The sequence below is a fragment of the Aulostomus chinensis genome, chromosome 15 (assembly GCF_037954235.1).
Source record: "Aulostomus chinensis isolate RoL2024-O1b breed Wild chromosome 15, RoL_Achi_v1.0, whole genome shotgun sequence".
Classification (NCBI taxonomy): Eukaryota; Metazoa; Chordata; class Actinopteri; order Syngnathiformes; family Aulostomidae; genus Aulostomus; species Aulostomus chinensis.
This window is the reverse complement of record NC_141334.1, coordinates 21,968,904-21,987,973: the sequence shown is the minus strand read 5'-3', so window position 1 is coordinate 21,987,973 and position 19,070 is coordinate 21,968,904. Positions and strand designations below refer to the sequence as shown.

General features: G+C 40.7%; 3 protein-coding genes across 14 annotated transcripts in view; 2 read left to right on the top strand and 1 right to left on the bottom strand.

Moving 5' to 3' along the window:
• The first annotated feature begins 2,228 nt into the window (after positions 1 to 2,228).
• Positions 2,229 to 10,578, top strand: zbtb21 (zinc finger and BTB domain containing 21). Of its 3 annotated transcripts, XM_086179299.1 has the most exons (4): positions 2,229 to 2,499; positions 3,735 to 3,773; positions 5,142 to 8,190; positions 8,447 to 10,578. In XM_086179299.1, the coding sequence occupies exons 2-4, from the start codon at positions 3,767 to 3,769 to the stop codon at positions 8,448 to 8,450; spliced, it is 3,060 nt and encodes a 1,019-aa protein (XP_086035425.1). In that variant the 5' UTR covers positions 2,229 to 2,499; positions 3,735 to 3,766; the 3' UTR covers positions 8,451 to 10,578. The 3 variants fall into 3 exon arrangements, with proteins under 3 accessions (XP_086035425.1, XP_086035426.1, XP_086035424.1); XM_086179300.1 differs by lacking the exon at positions 3,735 to 3,773 and having other exon boundaries at positions 2,308 to 2,499; positions 5,142 to 10,578; XM_086179298.1 differs by lacking the exon at positions 2,229 to 2,499 and having other exon boundaries at positions 3,730 to 3,773; positions 5,142 to 10,578.
• On the bottom strand, positions 7,880 to 13,924 carry atg101 (autophagy related 101). Of its 4 annotated transcripts, none has more exons than XM_086179310.1 (3): positions 12,990 to 13,924; positions 12,163 to 12,363; positions 7,880 to 12,073 (listed from the first exon to the last, which is right to left on the bottom strand). In XM_086179310.1, the coding sequence occupies exons 1-3, from the start codon at positions 13,239 to 13,241 to the stop codon at positions 11,903 to 11,905; spliced, it is 624 nt and encodes a 207-aa protein (XP_086035436.1). In that variant the 5' UTR covers positions 13,242 to 13,924; the 3' UTR covers positions 7,880 to 11,902. The 4 variants fall into 4 exon arrangements, with proteins under 4 accessions (XP_086035436.1, XP_086035438.1, XP_086035439.1 ...); XM_086179312.1 differs by having other exon boundaries at positions 7,880 to 12,363; positions 12,990 to 13,225; positions 13,539 to 13,907; XM_086179313.1 differs by having other exon boundaries at positions 7,880 to 12,363; positions 12,990 to 13,225; positions 13,579 to 13,907.
• Positions 13,739 to 19,070, top strand: part of c2cd2 (C2 calcium dependent domain containing 2) — a 31,280-nt gene continuing 25,948 nt past the window's right edge. For 6 of the 7 annotated variants that reach the window (XM_086179304.1, XM_086179302.1, XM_086179306.1 and 3 more), the window contains exons 1-3: positions 13,739 to 14,599; positions 14,869 to 14,964; positions 17,040 to 17,159. In XM_086179304.1, coding sequence (XP_086035430.1) covers positions 14,315 to 14,599; positions 14,869 to 14,964; positions 17,040 to 17,159 — 501 coding nt within the window. In that variant the 5' untranslated portion in view covers positions 13,739 to 14,314. The remainder of the gene's footprint in view (positions 14,600 to 14,868; positions 14,965 to 17,039; positions 17,160 to 19,070) is intronic. The other variant, XM_086179303.1, reaches the window with a different exon arrangement.

Genomic DNA, 19,070 nt, shown 5'->3' with positions numbered 1-19,070 from the left:
TTTGTCCTGTCAGGTTGATGAGGATTTTACGGTACTCTTCTTGTGAAATGTCCTCAAATCCCATGACTTCGGCCAAATCTTACATTAGAATTTATATTTTAGTGAAAATTTGTCCCGAATCCAGTGATGGAGGTTGGAAAGTGGTCAAATTTATAGTCTAGATGTCAGAAGCCCCAGCTTGACAGAAAGTATGTCCAGAGATTGCCTCCCCATTGGTTTACAGTGTAAGATGCTATGTAGCACAGCAACTTTCGGGGCTAAAAGAATCCAAACCGTTTGAGTTATTATGGAGTTTAACAGTTTTGTTCAGTACAGTGGCATAATTCATGTATTAAGTTTGAAGGCAGTAGTATTAACGCTTGAGGAGGAGATAGTGTTTGTTCAGGGTCCAAAAATTGGTGCAAAAATCACACTTTCATGTGCATAATGTGGACTGTTGGATTTAGGTCAGGGGTATCAGCGTATGATTTGTAGGTCTTGAGACAAATATTAAGTTTTGGTTCCATGTCTCTTCAACATTCCTATGGGCCCTGGCACCCCTTTTTAGATACCTGGGTGACATTGTGGAGCACATTTTGGCAAGGGTAATTTCTACATTTTATCACATTTTCACCAGACCTGATGTGCGTGCCAAATTTGGAGTTTGAGCATGTTTAGGTCTAAACTGGCAGCATAAGAAAGAAAGACAGTCATTATGATATTTGGCACTATGAATACCTCTACTGCCAGCTAAACTGCAAAGACAAAGGCATAACATTGGCACTACAATCCTGACTTGAAAGAGCATCTAAAAAGGGCTTAGTGTCAGTTAAAACTCATCTGTTGGCCAATTTAATGGCACCCATTTGCCACAACCTAAAATTACAATTACAGTAATCTACATTTAGAAATCTCATCTGGTCCCAAGTACACAAGAAATTACAGTAAATTAGTGACATGCCATGTATGAGGGGGCAGGGGCCTGGGTAGTGTTACATTGACCTGAACTTTGTCTACACTCAAGTAGTACAACCACAGAAAGAACAGCAGGACACCGGTGATGAAGCATAACAGCTGAAGGTTTTTTTATTCAATGAAATAGGAAAAAACCCTACTCTGCAGTAGGGAGGCTAGAATGGGGGAATGTGGTGCTTAAGCTTTATATGAATGAATGAGATGTGTACAGTAAGTAACTGTGTTATGCGTGAAATGTGTGCACTAACCATTCTAGGGTGGAGAATCCCTAACACTGGGGGTCAGAGGTCCCAGAGGGACTGAAGGCAAAGCAGGAAGGAGACTGTTGGGGTCCAGGAGACAAACGGTCATAGCGGGGTGGTCGTGTTGTAGTCATGGAGGAGGTCTTGGGAAGCAGAGGAGTCGTGGAGCAGCATTAGTGTCACAGAGGATCTCTTGGGGAAGGGAAAACAGGAGAAAAAAATAACATGGAAAAAATCACAGAGCTAAAACTAGAGTGTTGGCAAAAGGCCAGAGAACTCCCAAGTGAGCCTGTTGGTATCATTACCACATGAAATCAGCACATGTATTCCAGCACTGCGTGCAGGTCCAGGTTCCTCTTATAGCTGGGCTGGTAATTGGGTACAGGCGTGGGCTGATTGCCGATTAGCAGCACCTGTACTGCTGGTCCTCCAAGCCAGAGGAGGAGGGGGGTCCTGGATAGAACTGGGAGGATCCCTAACAGGTAGTGCGATATCATTAATCTTCCCTGACCATCTCAGATTGTCATCTCTGTCATTCTGACTGTCTCAGATGTCAGATGTTTGGTGCACTTGATTTTGTAATCTCATAAACTCATTTTGAAATTCTGTTAGTTTTTGTCTGCCTTGTCTAACTCATCCACATCTTTTTGTCTCCCTGTCTTTATTTTAAACATCTATCCAACTATCACACTATCATGGCTCATTTAACATATACATATGCCATATGGCACTCTCATACTTGCAGGATATTAATTAGCCGCTCTCTCTCTCTCTCTCTCTCTCTCTCTCTCTCTCTCTCTCTCTCTCTCTCACACACACACACACACACACACACACACACACACACACACACACACATACACACACGCACACAAAATCTGACTTTTATCTCAGAGTCCGGACAACAAATTCAGGACTTAATTTTCTAAAATCATTGCTGCTGAGTTAATCAAGTCAAAGACACTGATACATGCAGAGAGACATTTCCTGCATTTATGGTAAGATAGATGATGCACACCCACTATATATTCCATAGGACAAAAAAAACACCCCTTGGTTGAAAAATAAGACCTGCCACTTTAAATTAGCCATAGTGTCAAGTCCTCACTGGTTCCGCCCCCTCCTTTACCAGCCTATCAGAACACGGCGCACGTGACGAGCGGTCTTTGCGATGACTTCATCTCTGGTGTGGGATGACGTCAAATTCAAGATGGATGGAATCACGACCAGTGCGCAGAAATCTACACAACAGTAAATAAAGTCCCGGCTTTGAGGAGGAAAGACCGTATACTCAGCAGGCAGGGTAAGTGGAGCCAGACTAGCCGGTTTCGCACGTACCTGACCGCCCCCCGGAGGAACAAACATACTTGCTGGAGTGCTGTTGAGAAGAAGGCTTTTCCTCCCTGACGTAACTCGAAGGGGGAATTGGGCTGCTGTGAAACCTAACCAGCTACAGCCTGTTTTACGGCAAAGAGCTGCGCCTCGTCAAGCCGGGTATTGAGGGATTAAAAAAGCACAAGTGCCAGGTGTAGCGGCTGTAATTCACTACCCTAGAATATCTTCAGTTCATAGCGACAGTGTTTTCAGCAGAGTCAAACGAAACGCGCTCAACTTTTCCCTTCTGGGGTGACACCGTCACCGCCGTATTGTAGAGTAATAACGAGTGTCATTGCTTTCACTTTCTTCAATCCCAGGAGAGAAGCGTGCGGCTGTGTAAATTGACAGCGGCGGCTTTTGGCTGCTCCCACAAGTTATTTGTCATGAGGGACTGCGCCACGTCTCATGAATGATCTAATGCCCAAAGCCTCGTCGGACTTCCTCATATAAGAGTGACATCGTCACTGCTGCTGCCGCTGTTGTATCCTGGTGAATGAATGAAGACTTGGCTGTTCGAGGAAGAGTCAAAGTTCTGTAGACAAGCAACATGCCTCTCTGTCCTAGCGTTCAAAATAAACGCCTGTGTGATAAAACGACAGAGCGCAGTTAGTTGGAAAAGTCTAAACGAGTGCATTTTTAACACGGAGGCCCTCAACATGCACAATAACGCTTTGTATGCGATGGTATATTGTATTGGGGCTATGGGTGGCGAGCAAGTTTGATTGGACATTTAGAGAGAAGATTAATTAACAATTTTAGGCCACAAAATATAGCTCACTAATTCTTAGTTCAGATTATATTACTCTTTCCCTCAATTTTAGCTATTGTGAGGTGGCAATGTATATCATATTCTCTTATTTTGAGGCCATAATATATAATTTGTGGCCTCAAAGTAACCAAAGTGAGGGAAGAAGTTATATATTGTAGACTCTAAAAAAACGAACTTATTCATGAATACATATCTCTCTCTTGCTACTCCAGGGCTCTGTAATATGTAAAAACTAAAACAAAATTAATTGATAACATTATTTGCCAAATTGGAAGAAGAAATGTAACGCAGCAGCCCCACAATAACTCCTGGCACAATAACTGTCAAAGTTGAAATTGTTTTATAGAAATTTTCAACAGTTTTTATTTTTGTTTTTAATCTTTTTTTCCCAGTTGAACAGTAGAACACCATACAGCTGTCTGGAATGACAGGTAAAATCACCTGAAGAGGCTCAATTTGGAATATTCAGTATCATACAACAAATTTGTGCGGTAGCTTTTATGTACAGATGGCAATATTAGCTGTATGAAACAAGTATGAATTAATTAATTTTGAACATTAAAATAGTGATTAATCAAACAAGCAAAAGAAAACAAGAATAACAGTGTTCAAGGAGTAGGAAATAAGTGTGAATTTAAATCTTCTTGACCTTACTCACATAAATTTATAATTATTATTCTGTTTGCAACCTGTCTATGACCATAACAGCAATCCTAAATGTATTTATAACCGGAACATAAATATATAAACAATCATTTATTAAATTATCCCCATTTTATTTTCCATCAAATGTACATATGTGATTGAATAACTCATTTTAAGTTTGGAGGAATTATTCAGATTTTGTGCATTCTGAAAAACCTATGTAAACATGGCAAATTTGAAAAAATTTGGAAATGCCATTAAAGGCATATTTACCACTTTGATCCCTCAAGAGACATAAGCAAAACTATACCGATGTAGATATTGGCTATTGGACACATACTAATTTATTAACAAAAAAGAGAGCAATATTTACTTGAGTGCAGGGGTTGTTATATTTTACAGCATTTACAATGGTGTAACAGCAATTTTCTGAATATCTACTTTTACCACTTATTAGTTTGCATTTGAAAATAGAGTAGATAGTAAAGCAGCCAGATCATGATGCCGTAATCAACTGTATTTTCTGTGCATTTAATCAGTCAGGCAAGGCAGGAAACATGTTTGAGGTTTGACCCTTAAAGTGAAACACCTTTTATTGTTCCGGTGTAAACCTGTATTGTCAAGGTGAAATGACAGAGGAGCATTTTCCTACACTATTGACATGACTACTAGAGTGATGTAATGCCCGTAAATGTGTTGTGCCTTTTTGTAATGTTATGTATCAGGGCTGAACGATTTATCGTTTTCTGATCAAATTGCGATTTTAGAAAACGCGATCATGTGATCATCAAAGCCTCGGTTTTTAGCAATGCTCCTGACTGACTCAGGATCTGTTGTGCCCTCTGTTTTACACAAGTTGATTAGAGTGTATATAATCAAAGACTAAATATGTAATGAAGTGTTTTTGCATAAGTAAAGAATTTGCATTTCTCTTTCAGAATATGATATTTAATCTCCTCTATAATGTCACATGAAAGCTGATTCAACAGAAATTGTGTTTGATGGGAAAAACTGTCGTGACATGACGCAGACATGCACTGCTAAGAGGCCAACAGGTGCTAGTAAAGCCTGTGACGAAACCATGATCATGCACACTTAACAATCATCTTCTTGTTTATACTCCTTCATTAATGTGTCATCTTCTTGTCTTCCAGCCATGGAAAGCCTTGTACATTACAACAATCCCTCCCATGCCCTCTCTGTGTTAGGGCAACTCAGTGAGCAGCGTCTGCGGGGGCAGATGTGTGACATAGTCCTGGTTGTGGCAGATCAGAGGTACCAAGCCCATAAGAGCATTCTTGCTGCCAGCAGTGAATATTTCTACTCCCTGTTTGCACGGAGGGATGCAGAGTCACTGAAAGTTGTAAACTTGGACTTCTGTGAGCCTGATGCCTTTGAGATTGTTCTGAATTACATTTACTCTTCTTCCCTCTTTGTGGACAAAGACAGTCTGTCAGCAATTCAAGAGCTGGGCTACAGCCTTGGAATCCCTTTCCTCACCAACATTGTATCAGCCAGACCCCATGCATCCTACTGTGTGTCCAGAAAAAGGCTTTCCTTCACGGAAGGGGAGGAGAATGATGTCCAGACAAGGAGTGTCATTGTTCGTTGTGTCCAGAATGACACATCTCATCCCTCCCACTCAAATTATCAGAGAAAAACACCAGAGAGATCATCATCTCTGCACTCTCAGCCTCCATCAGAACTCAACTCCTGTGAGCCCGCCAGGAGCTTTGACTCTATCAGTAGGAAATTCTCTGAACAGACTGACTTTTCTGAAAGGAAGTCCACCTATCCGTACTCCTCCATATTAAGAGGGAATCCAACACACCTCACACCCATTAGACCCCAGTTGACATCATCAGTGTCTTTCAGTGATGTTGAAGTACAGCACATCCGGCTGCCCTCTGCATCTGATCAGGACATTAAAGAAGAAAATGAGGGACAGGAGCGCCAATATAATACCAAAGTTCACTCTCAGGTTCAAACCTGTGAGCCAAGCCAGACCATAGACAGGAGTGGGCCACTCATAAAAAGTCTTCTCCGAAGATCGTTGTCTATGGACAGCCCTGTTCCAGTTTTTTCGCCCACACTGGAGCTTAAGGAGCTGCAAAATCATGAACAGCCAGTTGTTAAAGTGGCATCAAAAGCATCTGGATTAGAAACGCCTGCTCACAACGGCAACTCAAAAATAACATCCCCTCTGGTTCTCAGGTCAAAATACCCAAGCAAGTACAATGAAGAAACTCAGGAAGAGAGTGAGCTTAGTGTGAAAGCTGAACCAAGCAGTCCCCTTGCTGACCCCATGGACATTATTCGAATCACTGTCGGAGACACTTTGCCAGTCAATCTTAAAAACTTGAAAACAAATCATGACCAAGATTCCAGGCAAGATTGTAATCCAGTTGGGAAACGAAAGGATAGGCCAGACAACAGAAGATACCCCTTCAAGAAAAGCAAAATATTTAAGGAACATGTTGTCTCACCCGATCAGAGCATGTCAGAAATGGTATCCCAGAGTGTCAGCAGTGACTCTAATGAGAACAATGAGGAGCCAGCACAGAACAAAATCTTTAAATGCTGGAACTGTTTAAAGATATTTAGGTCCAGCGCTGGACTTCATAGGCATGTAAATATGTATCACAACCCAGAAAAGCCGTATGCTTGCGACATCTGCCACAAGCGCTTCCATACAAACTTCAAAGTGTGGACACACTGTCAAACTCAGCATGGTGTGATGCAAAATCCAGCCTCATCCTCCAGTTCTTCCGTGCTGGATGAGAAGTTTCAAAAAAAATTGATAGATATTGTACGAGAGAGAGAAATAAAGAAGGCTTTGCTTTGGAAGCTAAAGAGGAATAAACAAGGTTTGCAGTCTCCTGCGCTTACCAAAAAGCGATCAAGACCCAGCTTCATTTGTCCTTACTGTGGAAAAGTATTTGTGTTTCAGTCTCAGTACAGACAGCATTTAAGGACACATCCAGCTGAAAAAACTGACAAGGACACAGCAGAAGAGAATATCCACTCCCAGGAACAGGATGAGGTCACTGAGCAGAAGAACACAGATGCTGATATTTACTCCTGCAGGCTTTGCAACATGAAGTTATCTTCACTCTTTGAGCAGGGGGATCATGAGAGGGGCTGTCGTCATGCAACTGTGTGCCCTTATTGTGGCCTTCGCTTCTCAAGTCCAACAGTGAAGAAGGATCATGAGGCACACTGTAAGTACAAGAAACTGACCTGCCTGGAATGTATGCGAACTTTCAAGTCCTCCTTCAGCATCTGGCGCCACCAGGTGGAGGTCCACAACAACAATATGATGACTATTAAAGACCAGATTCATCTGAGGCAGCAAGAGCACCATGAAGGCATTTCTGAAGTGCTCAGAGAGGAACATTACATGGAGGAGCCTCTAACAACAGGAAGCTCAAGAGAGAATATTAGTTACAGTGACTCCTCAGGGCCACCTATATATGATTCAGAAGACTCCTTATCCTATGTGCCTGAGGACCTGAGCCTTGGCCACCATGGCAAGTTGGTGGTGAAGGAGGAGCCCTTAGAGGAGCCTGTGTGTGAGAGGGAAAACACAGAGACTCCCAAAGTTGGGCAAGAGGAACCTGGTGTGTGGCCATGTGAGAAATGTGGAAACCTTTTCAGTTGCCGCAAGGATCTAGAACGACACCAGGAGCTGCTTTGCCACATCAAACCCTTCATCTGTCACATCTGCAACAAAGCCTTCAGGACCAACTTTCGCCTTTGGAGCCACTTTCAGTCCCATATGTCGAATGCTAATGAAGCTGGAGCTAAAGAGAGTGACAGACACCCCTCACCTCTGACCCCCTCCCCTCCAATGACTCCTCAAAACTCTGAACGACCCTCCCCACAGGCTTCGATGCTCAAATCCACCCCGACCATGCCAGCTGTAGCAGTAATGGCTGAAGAGTCCAGCAGCCCGGAGCCTTGTAGCTCATCAGTAAAGACTAAGATGCCGGAACTGGAGCAACAACCCAGCAGCCGCAGCCCCCTGTTGAGATCAAACAGCATGGAGAATCCGGGTGGTCCTCAGGAAACCGACACACTATTTTACCATGCACCACCTCTTTCAGCCCTGACCTTTAAGAGGCAGTTCATGTGTAAACTCTGTCATAGAACCTTCAAGACAGCCTTCAGTCTGTGGAGCCATGAGCAGAGTCACAGCCACATGTAAGCATCAGACAATAAAACACATCAGCCTACACAAGGAAAACTTTGAATGTATAGAGTATGTGTTTGCCTCCAGTGTCATATTTTAATGTGACCATGTTCATTAGAGGTGTAAACGTGAATGTGCAATCAAGTGCTAGAGTCTTCTGTTTTTTGAGACGATGAGTCAAATGCTTTATTTTCTTTATAACTAATCAATAAGGTTATCTATTTTAAACCTATTTCTAGTGGTTGACTTGTATATATTTCTTTTGAGATAACAACGGACGGAGTTGCAACCCCAATTACTTCAGCTGCACCACATTTGACTCAAAACAGAGCAAGAAAAAAGGTACAAATATACTCATTATTTTCTCTGAGTGTGAAAACTGCTTAAAGTTTGACTAGTGCATTTATTTTTGAATAGATCATTTGTGTTACAACTCTTGAGATAATATTTCAGGCCTAAACAATGTATTCATGATGCACTTTGTTTAACAAGTCTGGTTGTGATAAATATTTAGGAAGATTTGGTCCAAAATGTTTGAATATTTCCTGTAGTCCTCAGAGGTTTTTACTAATATATTCTATTCTTTTCGTACCTTTACCCCTCTTAATGTCTTGCATCAATTATTTTAAGCAGCTTATGGGATGAGTCCCTCAGAAAGAAAAACACCGGATGCCATACATCAGACATCTCAGGTACCTGTTGGTTTAGACATTTCAGTATGAGCCAGGACACATTCATTTTTTTTAGCCATTGAGACCTTTTTAGACTTAATACAGTGTAGGGTAAATGACTATAAATGTCAAAACATTTTAAAACGTGCTCAAGCCAGCTAAAGCCACAATTCCATGACTAAGGGACACACAGTTACATCTGGGGTATGGCAAAACATGTGTAGAGTCCTCTGAAAATCCTCCATCAAAAATAAATCAGTGATTTCCCACCAGCATTCTGCCAAAACCCCTACTCTTCTTCTTTCTCTAATAGGCTCTGACCCTGGTTCACCTCACTTCTCATTCTTAAAGGTATCTAGTACTAACCAAATGCTGGCAGACTTGAAACACAGATTGGTCTTCGAGGGATGCACACCCAGTAGGTGTACGTCATTTCCACCAGGAATGCAAAAAGTAGGGCCATTTTGCATCCAGTATCCAATAGTCGCATCTTATTCATATGTAGGTATTCTATACAAACTCTTCTTTCAGGGAGTGTCACCTTCAAAAAGTCGTGGAACCACTGAGCTACAGAGTAAATGTGGGGAATATTTCCAGGAGAGATGAAATAGCTTGATCTCATGGTTTGATTCATTACATTTTAAATAGATTCTCCAGCAGCATTCATATGTTTGGCCCATATCAGCTACTGGGAATGACTCTGAAATATTAAAATTTTCTAGCAGGAAAACCTCAAGAACACCTCTCCTACAAAGCACATTTTAAAGCAAATAATGGTTGTACTTGATGAATTGATATATTTGACTATCTCAATAAAGACTGCCTTTCTAGTGCAACCAGAGTCACATGAATACACATAATTTGCTCAATTAAGATAAATGGTAATAACCAAACCCTGTATCACTTTGATGGCCTTATGCCACACAAATTACTTTTTGTTAATGTTAGTTTACATAAAAACAATACAGTTTCAAATGATTTATAACTCAGGCATTTTGAGACGGCAAAGTTAATAAAAAGGAGGCTATATCTTTAATTCCATGAATGATATGAGTGTTCTTGCTGCGTAACAATTAAGTATTGGTTGTTTCTTGATTGTATTCCAATTGTATTCTTGTACAAGTATATAGATTTCTGCTTTGGCTTTGTCTAAATTATTATGGTGGCTACTATTTGGGGAATTCAAAGAACACTCCATTCAGAAGCTGCATTGTGATGTTCTTTTGTAGAGAATCCATATTCATAATAGTGCTCTTAATTTCTTGTGATAAATACTTTTCTGTAAGTTTCACAGAAATATTTAGAATAGTTCACATGGAAATGTTTGTATTCTGAATTTTGTACCAATTTTGTTAGCAAAGATTTTTTTTAGTATTCCTGTGCTTTACCTGCAATAATGAATATTTGTATCAGCATTGGTTGCTTTATGTTGCTTTTGGAGACTTTGGAGACAGCTGTTTAGTGTTTAGATTTTTCTACAGTTTTTTTTTGCTTCATTTATGAAATAAATATTAACAAGGAATATGTGTGTGTGTGTGTATTCATTTATAACATTAGTTAATTTGTCGTGTTTGTATTCCCTGCAATTCCAACGGCCCAAAAAAATGATCCAGCTTTAAAGGGATAGTTAACCCATAAATTAAGTCAATCATTTATCCTCCATCATGCTGATGGAAGGACGGATGGGTGATGTTTTTTTTCAGTCCACAAAACACTGCCGGAGTTTCATAGGGGGGCAAGGTACAGTAGTTAGCACTGTCGCCTCAAGGCAAGAAGGTTCCGGGTTCAAGCCCCATCTCAGGCACGGAATCCTTCTGTGTGGAGTTTGCATTGTTCTCCCTGTGCCTGTTTGGGTTCTCTCTGGGTACTCTGCCCCCCCCCCGTCTGAGACATGGAAGAGGGGACTAGGCTAATTGAATACTCTAAATTGACTAGGCGTGGCTGTGCGTGTGAAAGGTTGTCTGTCTATATGTGTTAGCCCTGCGATGGATTGGTGACCTGTCCAGGGTGTACCCTGCTTTTCACCCTAAGGCTGCTGGGATAGGCTCCAGACCCCCGCGACCCTTAACAGAATAAGCGGTAGAAAATGGGTGGATGGAGTTTCACGGAAAAGGGTTTGGTATTAATCACCCAAACAAATTAATGGTGACAAAAAAAGTTTTAAAAAGCATCAAAATCTTCTATGATGCGTGTCTGTAGTATTGTAAGTGTAATGACTCTTCAACATGCTAAGTTGTGTGGAAAAACATTACTGCCACCGTGTGTTTAACTTTCCTGCTCATTGTAGCCTGGCTGGAGCTAGATATTTTCAATTATTACCTTTCACCTCCAAATAAATGCAGACTTTAAAAACATATATGAATTTGTTCCTTATTAATTCATTACAAAATGTTACATTATTGTCCTTAGATGAATTATCAATTGAGTCAATGTGAGAAAAAATGTTACTCTGTCAGCAGATAACCTTGAGCTAGGGGGATGTGTATCAAGCCTCTAGCCACTGTGACCACTTCTTGCTGGAAACTAGGGAGTGACTTTAGGAAAGGGATGCTTTAATTTGGAAAACAGTGGACTGGAAATCCTGTCCTCCACATGTGCTAGGTCAACCTTTCCATTAAATGACACGGTGGACATTTCGACCTGAAAGAGGAAATCTATGTGTCTGCAACAAAAATTCATAGGGTCAGGATACATTAATGGATGTGAACTTAAGTCAGATGAATACTTCTAATACCAATTACCACTTATTACCATGAAAATTAATTGTCAAAATCTTACAGATTTCAAAGAGTTAAAACAGACAAACTGATACATAATACCTTTATATGCTACTGTATCAAAGTAGAATTTCTGGTTAAAGGCAGACAATTAAGATTTCGAACACCTGCACAAAACAGATTATCTAAAAAATAATTCACATAATCATCTTAATGCAAAAGCAATGTCAAAATCAGCAAAAAGACAACAATAAAGGTGACTGATAAAGGTGATAACACTGATACTGTTTGATTCCTGCATGAGTATTTAATCATCCAGGTTTTTCAGAGTAAAACTATGCTTCATCAGTTGTGGCTATAGTTGCAAATCCATATCTGTGTAGGAGCAAGTTCAGAGTGCCAGCGTGTCTTTGATCAGCCTTCTCATGGTGGTGCTCACAGAGGTGCCCAGCGAGTCTGTGATCTGGTAGGTGATTTTGTAGAGGTAGGGCTGGACATCTTTGAGACTGGTATCAAACACATTATCCACTTCAGACTGTGTGGGCATCTTGGGCAGATACTCATGACGATTGATAACCTCAACAACGTTGATTACCTTCTCACCCAGTTTCTCCCCCACCTTCTCTCTACAGATCTGTCTCTCTTGCTCATTAGCCAGGTTGACAACATTGACCTTGATGCTCCACACTTCCCAGGGAATACACTCGTCAGAGAAGGGCCAGCGAGACTTCTTCTTCTGGTAGAACTCCAGAGAGATTTGCCCTATGCCATCGCTACCAGTGTTGCTCAGAGCATCCTGTAAACAAACATAAAAGTCATCAAGTTACAGGCTTGTCTTCTAGGGATGCAAAATATTGTTTTGTTGGGGTTTTTTTGTGCCAATATGCTGATATTTTATAAGTTAGCTCATATTTACAGATGTCCATATTATGAGTATATAAAACAAGCTTATATTATATTCACATTATGTATATATTAACAAACACATGTAAAGATAGAGAATGTCTTTATTTCCAAAAATTTAAAAATTTGGAGAAGCTTGTAAATAAGTGGTGCCAAAAAAAAATTCCTTTGGTGGGCCAAGACTAAATTGGACTCGGTAAAAAAGCAAACACATGAATGTTCTGTTGAAATGCCTTTGTTGTGCTTTCTCTGGCACTTCATTTTTTTTCTACTTGCTTATATTTTCTTTCTGTTATTCTTGATTTTTTTTATATTCGACACATTATGATAAATTTTTAGTTATATATTTCACTATGCAGGCCAAAACTAACGTTGGGGGGCTGCCCTGTGGAAGAAAAAATTTAAGTTGTTAAAGGGAGAAGAGACAACCAAAACGGAAACCAATACGGCAACCAATACAAGAGGGATCCAGGATCCTTGAATCTGTATTCGCACAAACATGTAAAAACTCTCAATTACCTTGAATTCTGACACAGCTTTTTTGATCACTTTGTCCAGCTCTTCCGAGGACACCCTGACAAAGGTAAAATCGATGAAGTCGCAGTCGATGTCCAATGTGCCCACAGTTCCGATGGAGTATGTGCCCTCCTTCTTATAGTGAAACTTGCCGGTGCTGCGATGCAGTAAAATGGTGTGCAGCAAACCTAGCATTGCTTCCTCCACCTGCCTCGCCTCCACTGTGACCTCCAGAACTTCTGAGCGACAATTCATTGCCAAATGTTTGATACTCTCATTAATTTAAGTTATTACTCATCTAGGGTAATGATTGCAATTAAATGCAATGTCGATGACGTATTACCAACGCTTCGTTGTTTAACTCTACTGGTAGGTAGATATGCACCATACAACGTATTACACAATATCAAAATAAACTATGTGACGTTACACATACAACCCTACTCGCCAAATTTATGCTTATCGACAACAACAGCAATGTAGAACGACTGAGCTATAGAGCTAAATGTTTACAGGAAGACGTGTTATCGATGAAAGTGTACGGCTACTCACGGAGTTCAAAAAGCCTCAAACGACACGTTTTAAAACTAACCTTCTCTATTAACACGGAGTAAATAGGTGTAAAACAGTAAAACAAAAATAAAATTTTTACATGAATAAGCAGTTAAAGTACCATTTTTAGCCTACAAGAAACGGACAGTTTACATCGACAACTACACAAATTAACTAATGCGTTTGTCGCGGTGCATTCTGGGAGTTACAGTTTGTGCCACATATCTCTTCCAAACGGCAACAAAGTAAAAACAGACTGCCCAGCAATTCAAGTCTGGTGTCAAGGACTAATCTCCTCCATCGAAATGTTCTCCCGGGCTGCTCCTCTGTGACATCTGGATTTCGTCTGGAGTATATTGACCGCGGACTTTTGGGTCTAACTCCTTATCTGGGAAACTTTGGTTGCTTCGTAGCTAATCAAGAATCTTTGGTTAACGAGTCGCTGCGATTAGCTAGCTCAGCTAACAAACATTTAGTAAGGGAATGAGTGCGTGCTGTTATTCGAGTTTTAGCGACATAAATTAACTTTAGCAGTTTGACAATGTATTAGCGCACAAAACATAGCTCGGGGATTTTAAAAGTACCTGCCACGAAATACTGCAACATGGACAAGGAGCATCATTTGTTTTGGAGTTTGAGATGTGTGCTGCAATCAGCTGAGAGATGTTGCAGTAATTGATTTCACCCTTCCTTAACTTAAAAGAAATTGAGATGATGCCAGGACATTTCCCAGAGGAGGTGTGTTAAACTGTTGGCACCGTTTTAATTTGTGAAGGATGTCCGACTTGGAGAGTTCCAGCTCATATTTTGGTCCCGAGGATGTACAGTGGCTATGCATGGTCACGCTTTTCATCGCATCCCTGGTTACTCTATTACTGTATTTCGTGCAGTATTTTCAGCAAAGCTCTTTAGGGTTGGAGCAGAAAGGAGCAGAAGACGATGCAGCAGGGAAGGACGAAGCAGCAGCTCTGCTGAATTGGGCGCTGTCACTGAGGAGTTGGAAGAGCCAGTGGAGAGGAGCCTGGTGCAGGGCTCTGAATGACCAATCCAGGAAGTGTGGGGTAAGTTTCATGTCTAGCAAGTGGCCTCCTTAAGTAAATAAAAATAAAAGCTTAATGAGTCACCTATGCCCTCATATTTATATATATATATATATATAGAGAGAGAGAGAGAGAGAGAGATGTATAGATAGATGTATAGATAGATGTATAGATAGATGTATAGATAGATGTATAGATATAGATGACCTCTTAGCCCATCTGTTTAGATTTGGGATTTTTTTTCATGGTTGACATCAATGCTACCTTATTTCATGTGTCTGTCCTATTAGAATCCTGTACTTTTGATATTTAAAGAGGGTACTCTGGAGGCATCAGAACTAATGGTCGGCAAAGTGTCCAGCTTTCAGAAGTCTGCCATGCACAAGGTATGCTGACCATCACAGTTCTTGAAGTATAACATTGCCTGAGGAGATGGTTCCTGGAGGGAAATTGTTTTATAGACAGAACCAGAAGATTTAAGTTAGTACAAGTATTCAAAGTATAACTAGTCTTTCAAACATGTATATGACATCACAATTTTTTTCCACATTCTATCATTACTTTTCACATTAGGGATCAAAGTATGTCATGTTTTTAGGATTCTGAGTAGTATGTATCAATGTATATGTAAAATGTCAAGTTCAGTAGTCTTCCTTAGGAAGGCACCTGTTAAAATGTCAGTCAACCTGTCCCTGCTATAAACTTGCAGACTATGAGTTGTTTTTACTTTGGGTAGTCTGTTGGAGGTGCCCAGGTATTGCGATCTGATTTCAATGTTCACTAGTAACAGGAGTTGTGTCCATATCCTTTGGCCAGGGACGACAATACCGTTGGTCAGCTTCAGTATTCATTTGCGTTGTTGTAGCAGGAGAAGGGCAAATATTTCTTATTTCCTTGTTTTATGTACTTTAGATTACCACCCCTGCAATCAATCTACCCTAGCTTATTTCAGTTTTGAAAGAGCTATCATCTGACTAGTGCTGCATTTTAGTCTGCATTGACAACCACACACACAGCACTCTACAACATGTAGATATTTTCCCCCATTAATAAAAAGTTGACAAAGGAGGTTATGATTTAGGTGATGTTTGTCTGTCTGCAGGATTATGTAAAATGACGAACAGGCCAAGGAAAGGTCCATTCAGTTTTCAGGCAGATTAATCATAACGCCAACTATTTTACACTTTGATGTACTTGTCAGAGTAGGTTAACCAGATTGTCTCCACATTTGGTCAGAGAGACCTTAAATACTTAAATAAGAATTCTTCTTGAAATTAATAAAAAGTTGACAAAGGAGGTTATGATTTAGGTGATGTTTGTCTGTCTGCAGGATTATGTAAAATGACGAACAGGCCAAGGAAAGGTCCATTCAGTTTTCAGGCAGATTAATCATAACGCCAACTATTTTACACTTTGATGTACTTGTCAGAGTAGGTTAACCAGATTGTCTCCACATTTGGTCAGAGAGACCTTAAATACTTAAATAAGAATTCTTCTTGAAATTAATTGCAAGAAAGAAGTTGTCAATCACACATTGTGTCATATTGCTGCACACAGTCTGTATATTTCCATAGTGTGTACAGACTGAAACAAATTGCCCCTTTAGGGCTTTTTATACTTTACAAAGGTTAAATAGGGACACATGACTTGCTGTGCCACTGGCCTGATGGGCATAGCTTTTCTCTCTGCAAGCTCAGCCTTTTCTTTGTTATCATCAGGATATGGACTAGCACCAGGTGTTCTGTTGTTAGTGTGGGGAATTGAATGAATAGAGGCTTATTTTTATCTTTTTGTGTGTGTGTGTGTGTGTGTGTGTCTTTTTAAGAAGCTTACGTAGCTAGCTGTACAGCTCAGCAGGAGGAGCAGGCAGGCTGAGGAATGTGACAGCACCTATGTTTAGGTTTAGCTTACCCTTCACAGTGATCCAATACCATACTGGATATTCTCTCTCTTGCTCTCTCTGTCGCTCTCTCTGTCCGTCTGTCTGTCTCTCTCTTTCTCTCTCTCTCTCTCGCTCTCTCTCTCTCTCTCTCTCGATATCTGAATGAATAGTGTTTCAAGCAGGAGAATGGGTCACCCAACTGTTGACTGAGTTCCTCAGTTCCAGATGTATTCTATTGCAGTGAAGATGATTTACTGTAAACAGAGATGATTGAAATCTCTGACTGCTGGTGTTTCCCCTTTCTTAGAATTCAGTGTGACATTCTAGAAAGGTGTATATGTTGCTCTTTGTTCAAAAGTCAGAATTTCAACATCTCATTTTCATTTTGAACTTTGCATTCCCCAGCCCCATGCCTAACAATAACCATTTCAGCTGTGCCTAACCCAAACCTTAACTGTCACTCCAAACTGACTTTGAAAGGTGTCTCAATGTTAGGACTGACCAACATCTCCTCACTAAGATGTCTGGAAAAAAGGCAAATTCTGGTAACTTTAATGTCTGTCTTGCTTCTCCCAACAGGCAGCGTCCTGCAGCGTGGTCGGGGAGAAGCTTCAGTTTTCTCTGGGTGCAGCATCGACAGCCGCATCTTCAGCAGATCCTTGTAAATACACAGTCTGTATAGCTCCAGTGGAGCTGCAGGTAAATGCTGCTTTTTCATAGTCGTCCAAAGCCTCACTTAAAGTTTCCTTGAGTGCAAAATATTATTTCTTTTTTTAATGGCTGAATTGTCCCCTTCAACTTTTTACACGTGTAAAAACAGAGGGATATCCTTTGGAAATTATTGTGTGACATTTTAATTGGAGATCTTATAGAAGGTGATGTTCTACCCTGCATTGGATCTGTGCTGGCCAGAGCATTAGATGATGTGATCAAGATATCTTTCTATGCTTGGCACATGTCCCAAAGGCCTCATTAAATGGCTGTAAGGCTCATTTCTAGGAAAGCTGGCCACTTTGTTCACTGCATCGCCATTTTCTAGGGGCCCTTAACTTCTGAAGGTATGACACGAATGATGATGACTTGTTTTTATAGGGAAATTATTTAATTGATTTTATTTTGTTTTGAAATGGCCAGATCTGTCTGCTTTCAGTTAGATGTTCATGAGGTTCACAACTCTTTGACCATGTTCATTCTGTATTTAGGTTCATTGTTATTTTCACACATGTAGATGGTAGTAGCTACTTGGGGTAACCAATTGGTATTAGGACTGTTTTTAAACCAATAATATGCTTGTCATCCCTCTGTTCTCAGGAGCTTGTTGTGCAATAAATATTCCATGAGTGAGAGGCTAGAGTGCTAAAGTCAGGATTAGTAACGTCAATCTTTTGTTTTGGTTCTGGATCAGTTTTTGTTGCAGGAACATAAAGGATGCCTCTTGTCTCAGTTCTCTCAGACTCATTGTTTTGGCTCTGTCTGTAAAAGTCAGAAAGCCTCTCAAATGTCTCCATCCATCCACTAGAGCTTTTGCTGGCTTTTCGAGCAACATCTGAGCTAAAATGATCCTGGCTTAAACAAGGCCCAGGAAAGGATATGTACAGTATAAAACACTGTAGCATGCTGCTGAGTCTTTAGCTCTTTTTAGACAGAGAATGCGCCAAATTTGCAGCCCAGGAGAGGTGAGGGAATTTTGCTGTGCTAAAACTGACCCCCAATTTGCAGCACTCTGTCTGAAACCTCGGACCGAGCCACAAAAAAGACAAGCGAATTCGCAGCTCGGTGGGCAGTGTGACAGCACCATTTGTCTTTTACTACTATACCACATGATCTCTTGCATGTGATGTCACTCATGTTACACATGGGGCATGTGAATTTTCCAATACAGCATTTGTTTTTTCTATTCAGAAACTGCATTTGGACCTCGGTAGTCCAAACATACCAGGCACCCTTGTTGGAGTTAGTCCAGTGACATCAACTGGGGAGTTTTCATGGTCATATAAAATTAATGAAGGTGGTAAACTCCTTCCTAGTAAACAATTTCTGCTCTTCAGGTTATGTGCCTGGGTGTTTTTTATGATAATTTTCTTGATATGGCTGTTCATGTGGACAGATCCTGATCTTAGCAATGCAGACTGTGTTATTGTTCATCTGGAAGTTTCTGCATCCCCGTGCTATCTGATGAGGCCTTTGTTTGGCATCACAGAGGCAGTTGTTCACTGTCACACTGGAATCCAGGCAGGCTGGGACAGGATGGCTCAGTTGCTTTGCTTTCTCTTTCTCTCCTCTGTCAGCTGAACTTGACTTTCAACATACACCTTTCTCACCTTCTCTAAGAAACATCTTTCCTGTTTGTCAGGATGGGTGGAGAGGCATTGCACCAGTTTTATACAGTTCATAGTGTTGACCACACCTCTGTGATTGTTTGCATTCCTTTTGAAAAGTGAAATGTGTAACTATTAGGAATTTTAATAATGAAGTATTCAGTTACATGCCAATTTATATATAGACCATTCCACTGCACTCTGGGATGTATCGACCATTCCACTGCACTTCCTCACCTTAGGTATGCTGTTGTGGTGGTGGTGTTGTTGTTGTTGTGTAACTTACGTAACC

Coding starts and splice junctions, on each gene's coding strand:
- atg101 (XM_086179309.1), bottom strand. CDS start 13,241: ATGAATTGTCGCTCAGAAGTTCTGGAGGTCACAGTGGAGGCGAGGCAG. Junction 12,364..12,989: donor AAGCTGTGTCAGAATTCAAG/GTAATTGAGAGT, acceptor GTTTGTTTACAG/GATGCTCTGAGCAACACTGG.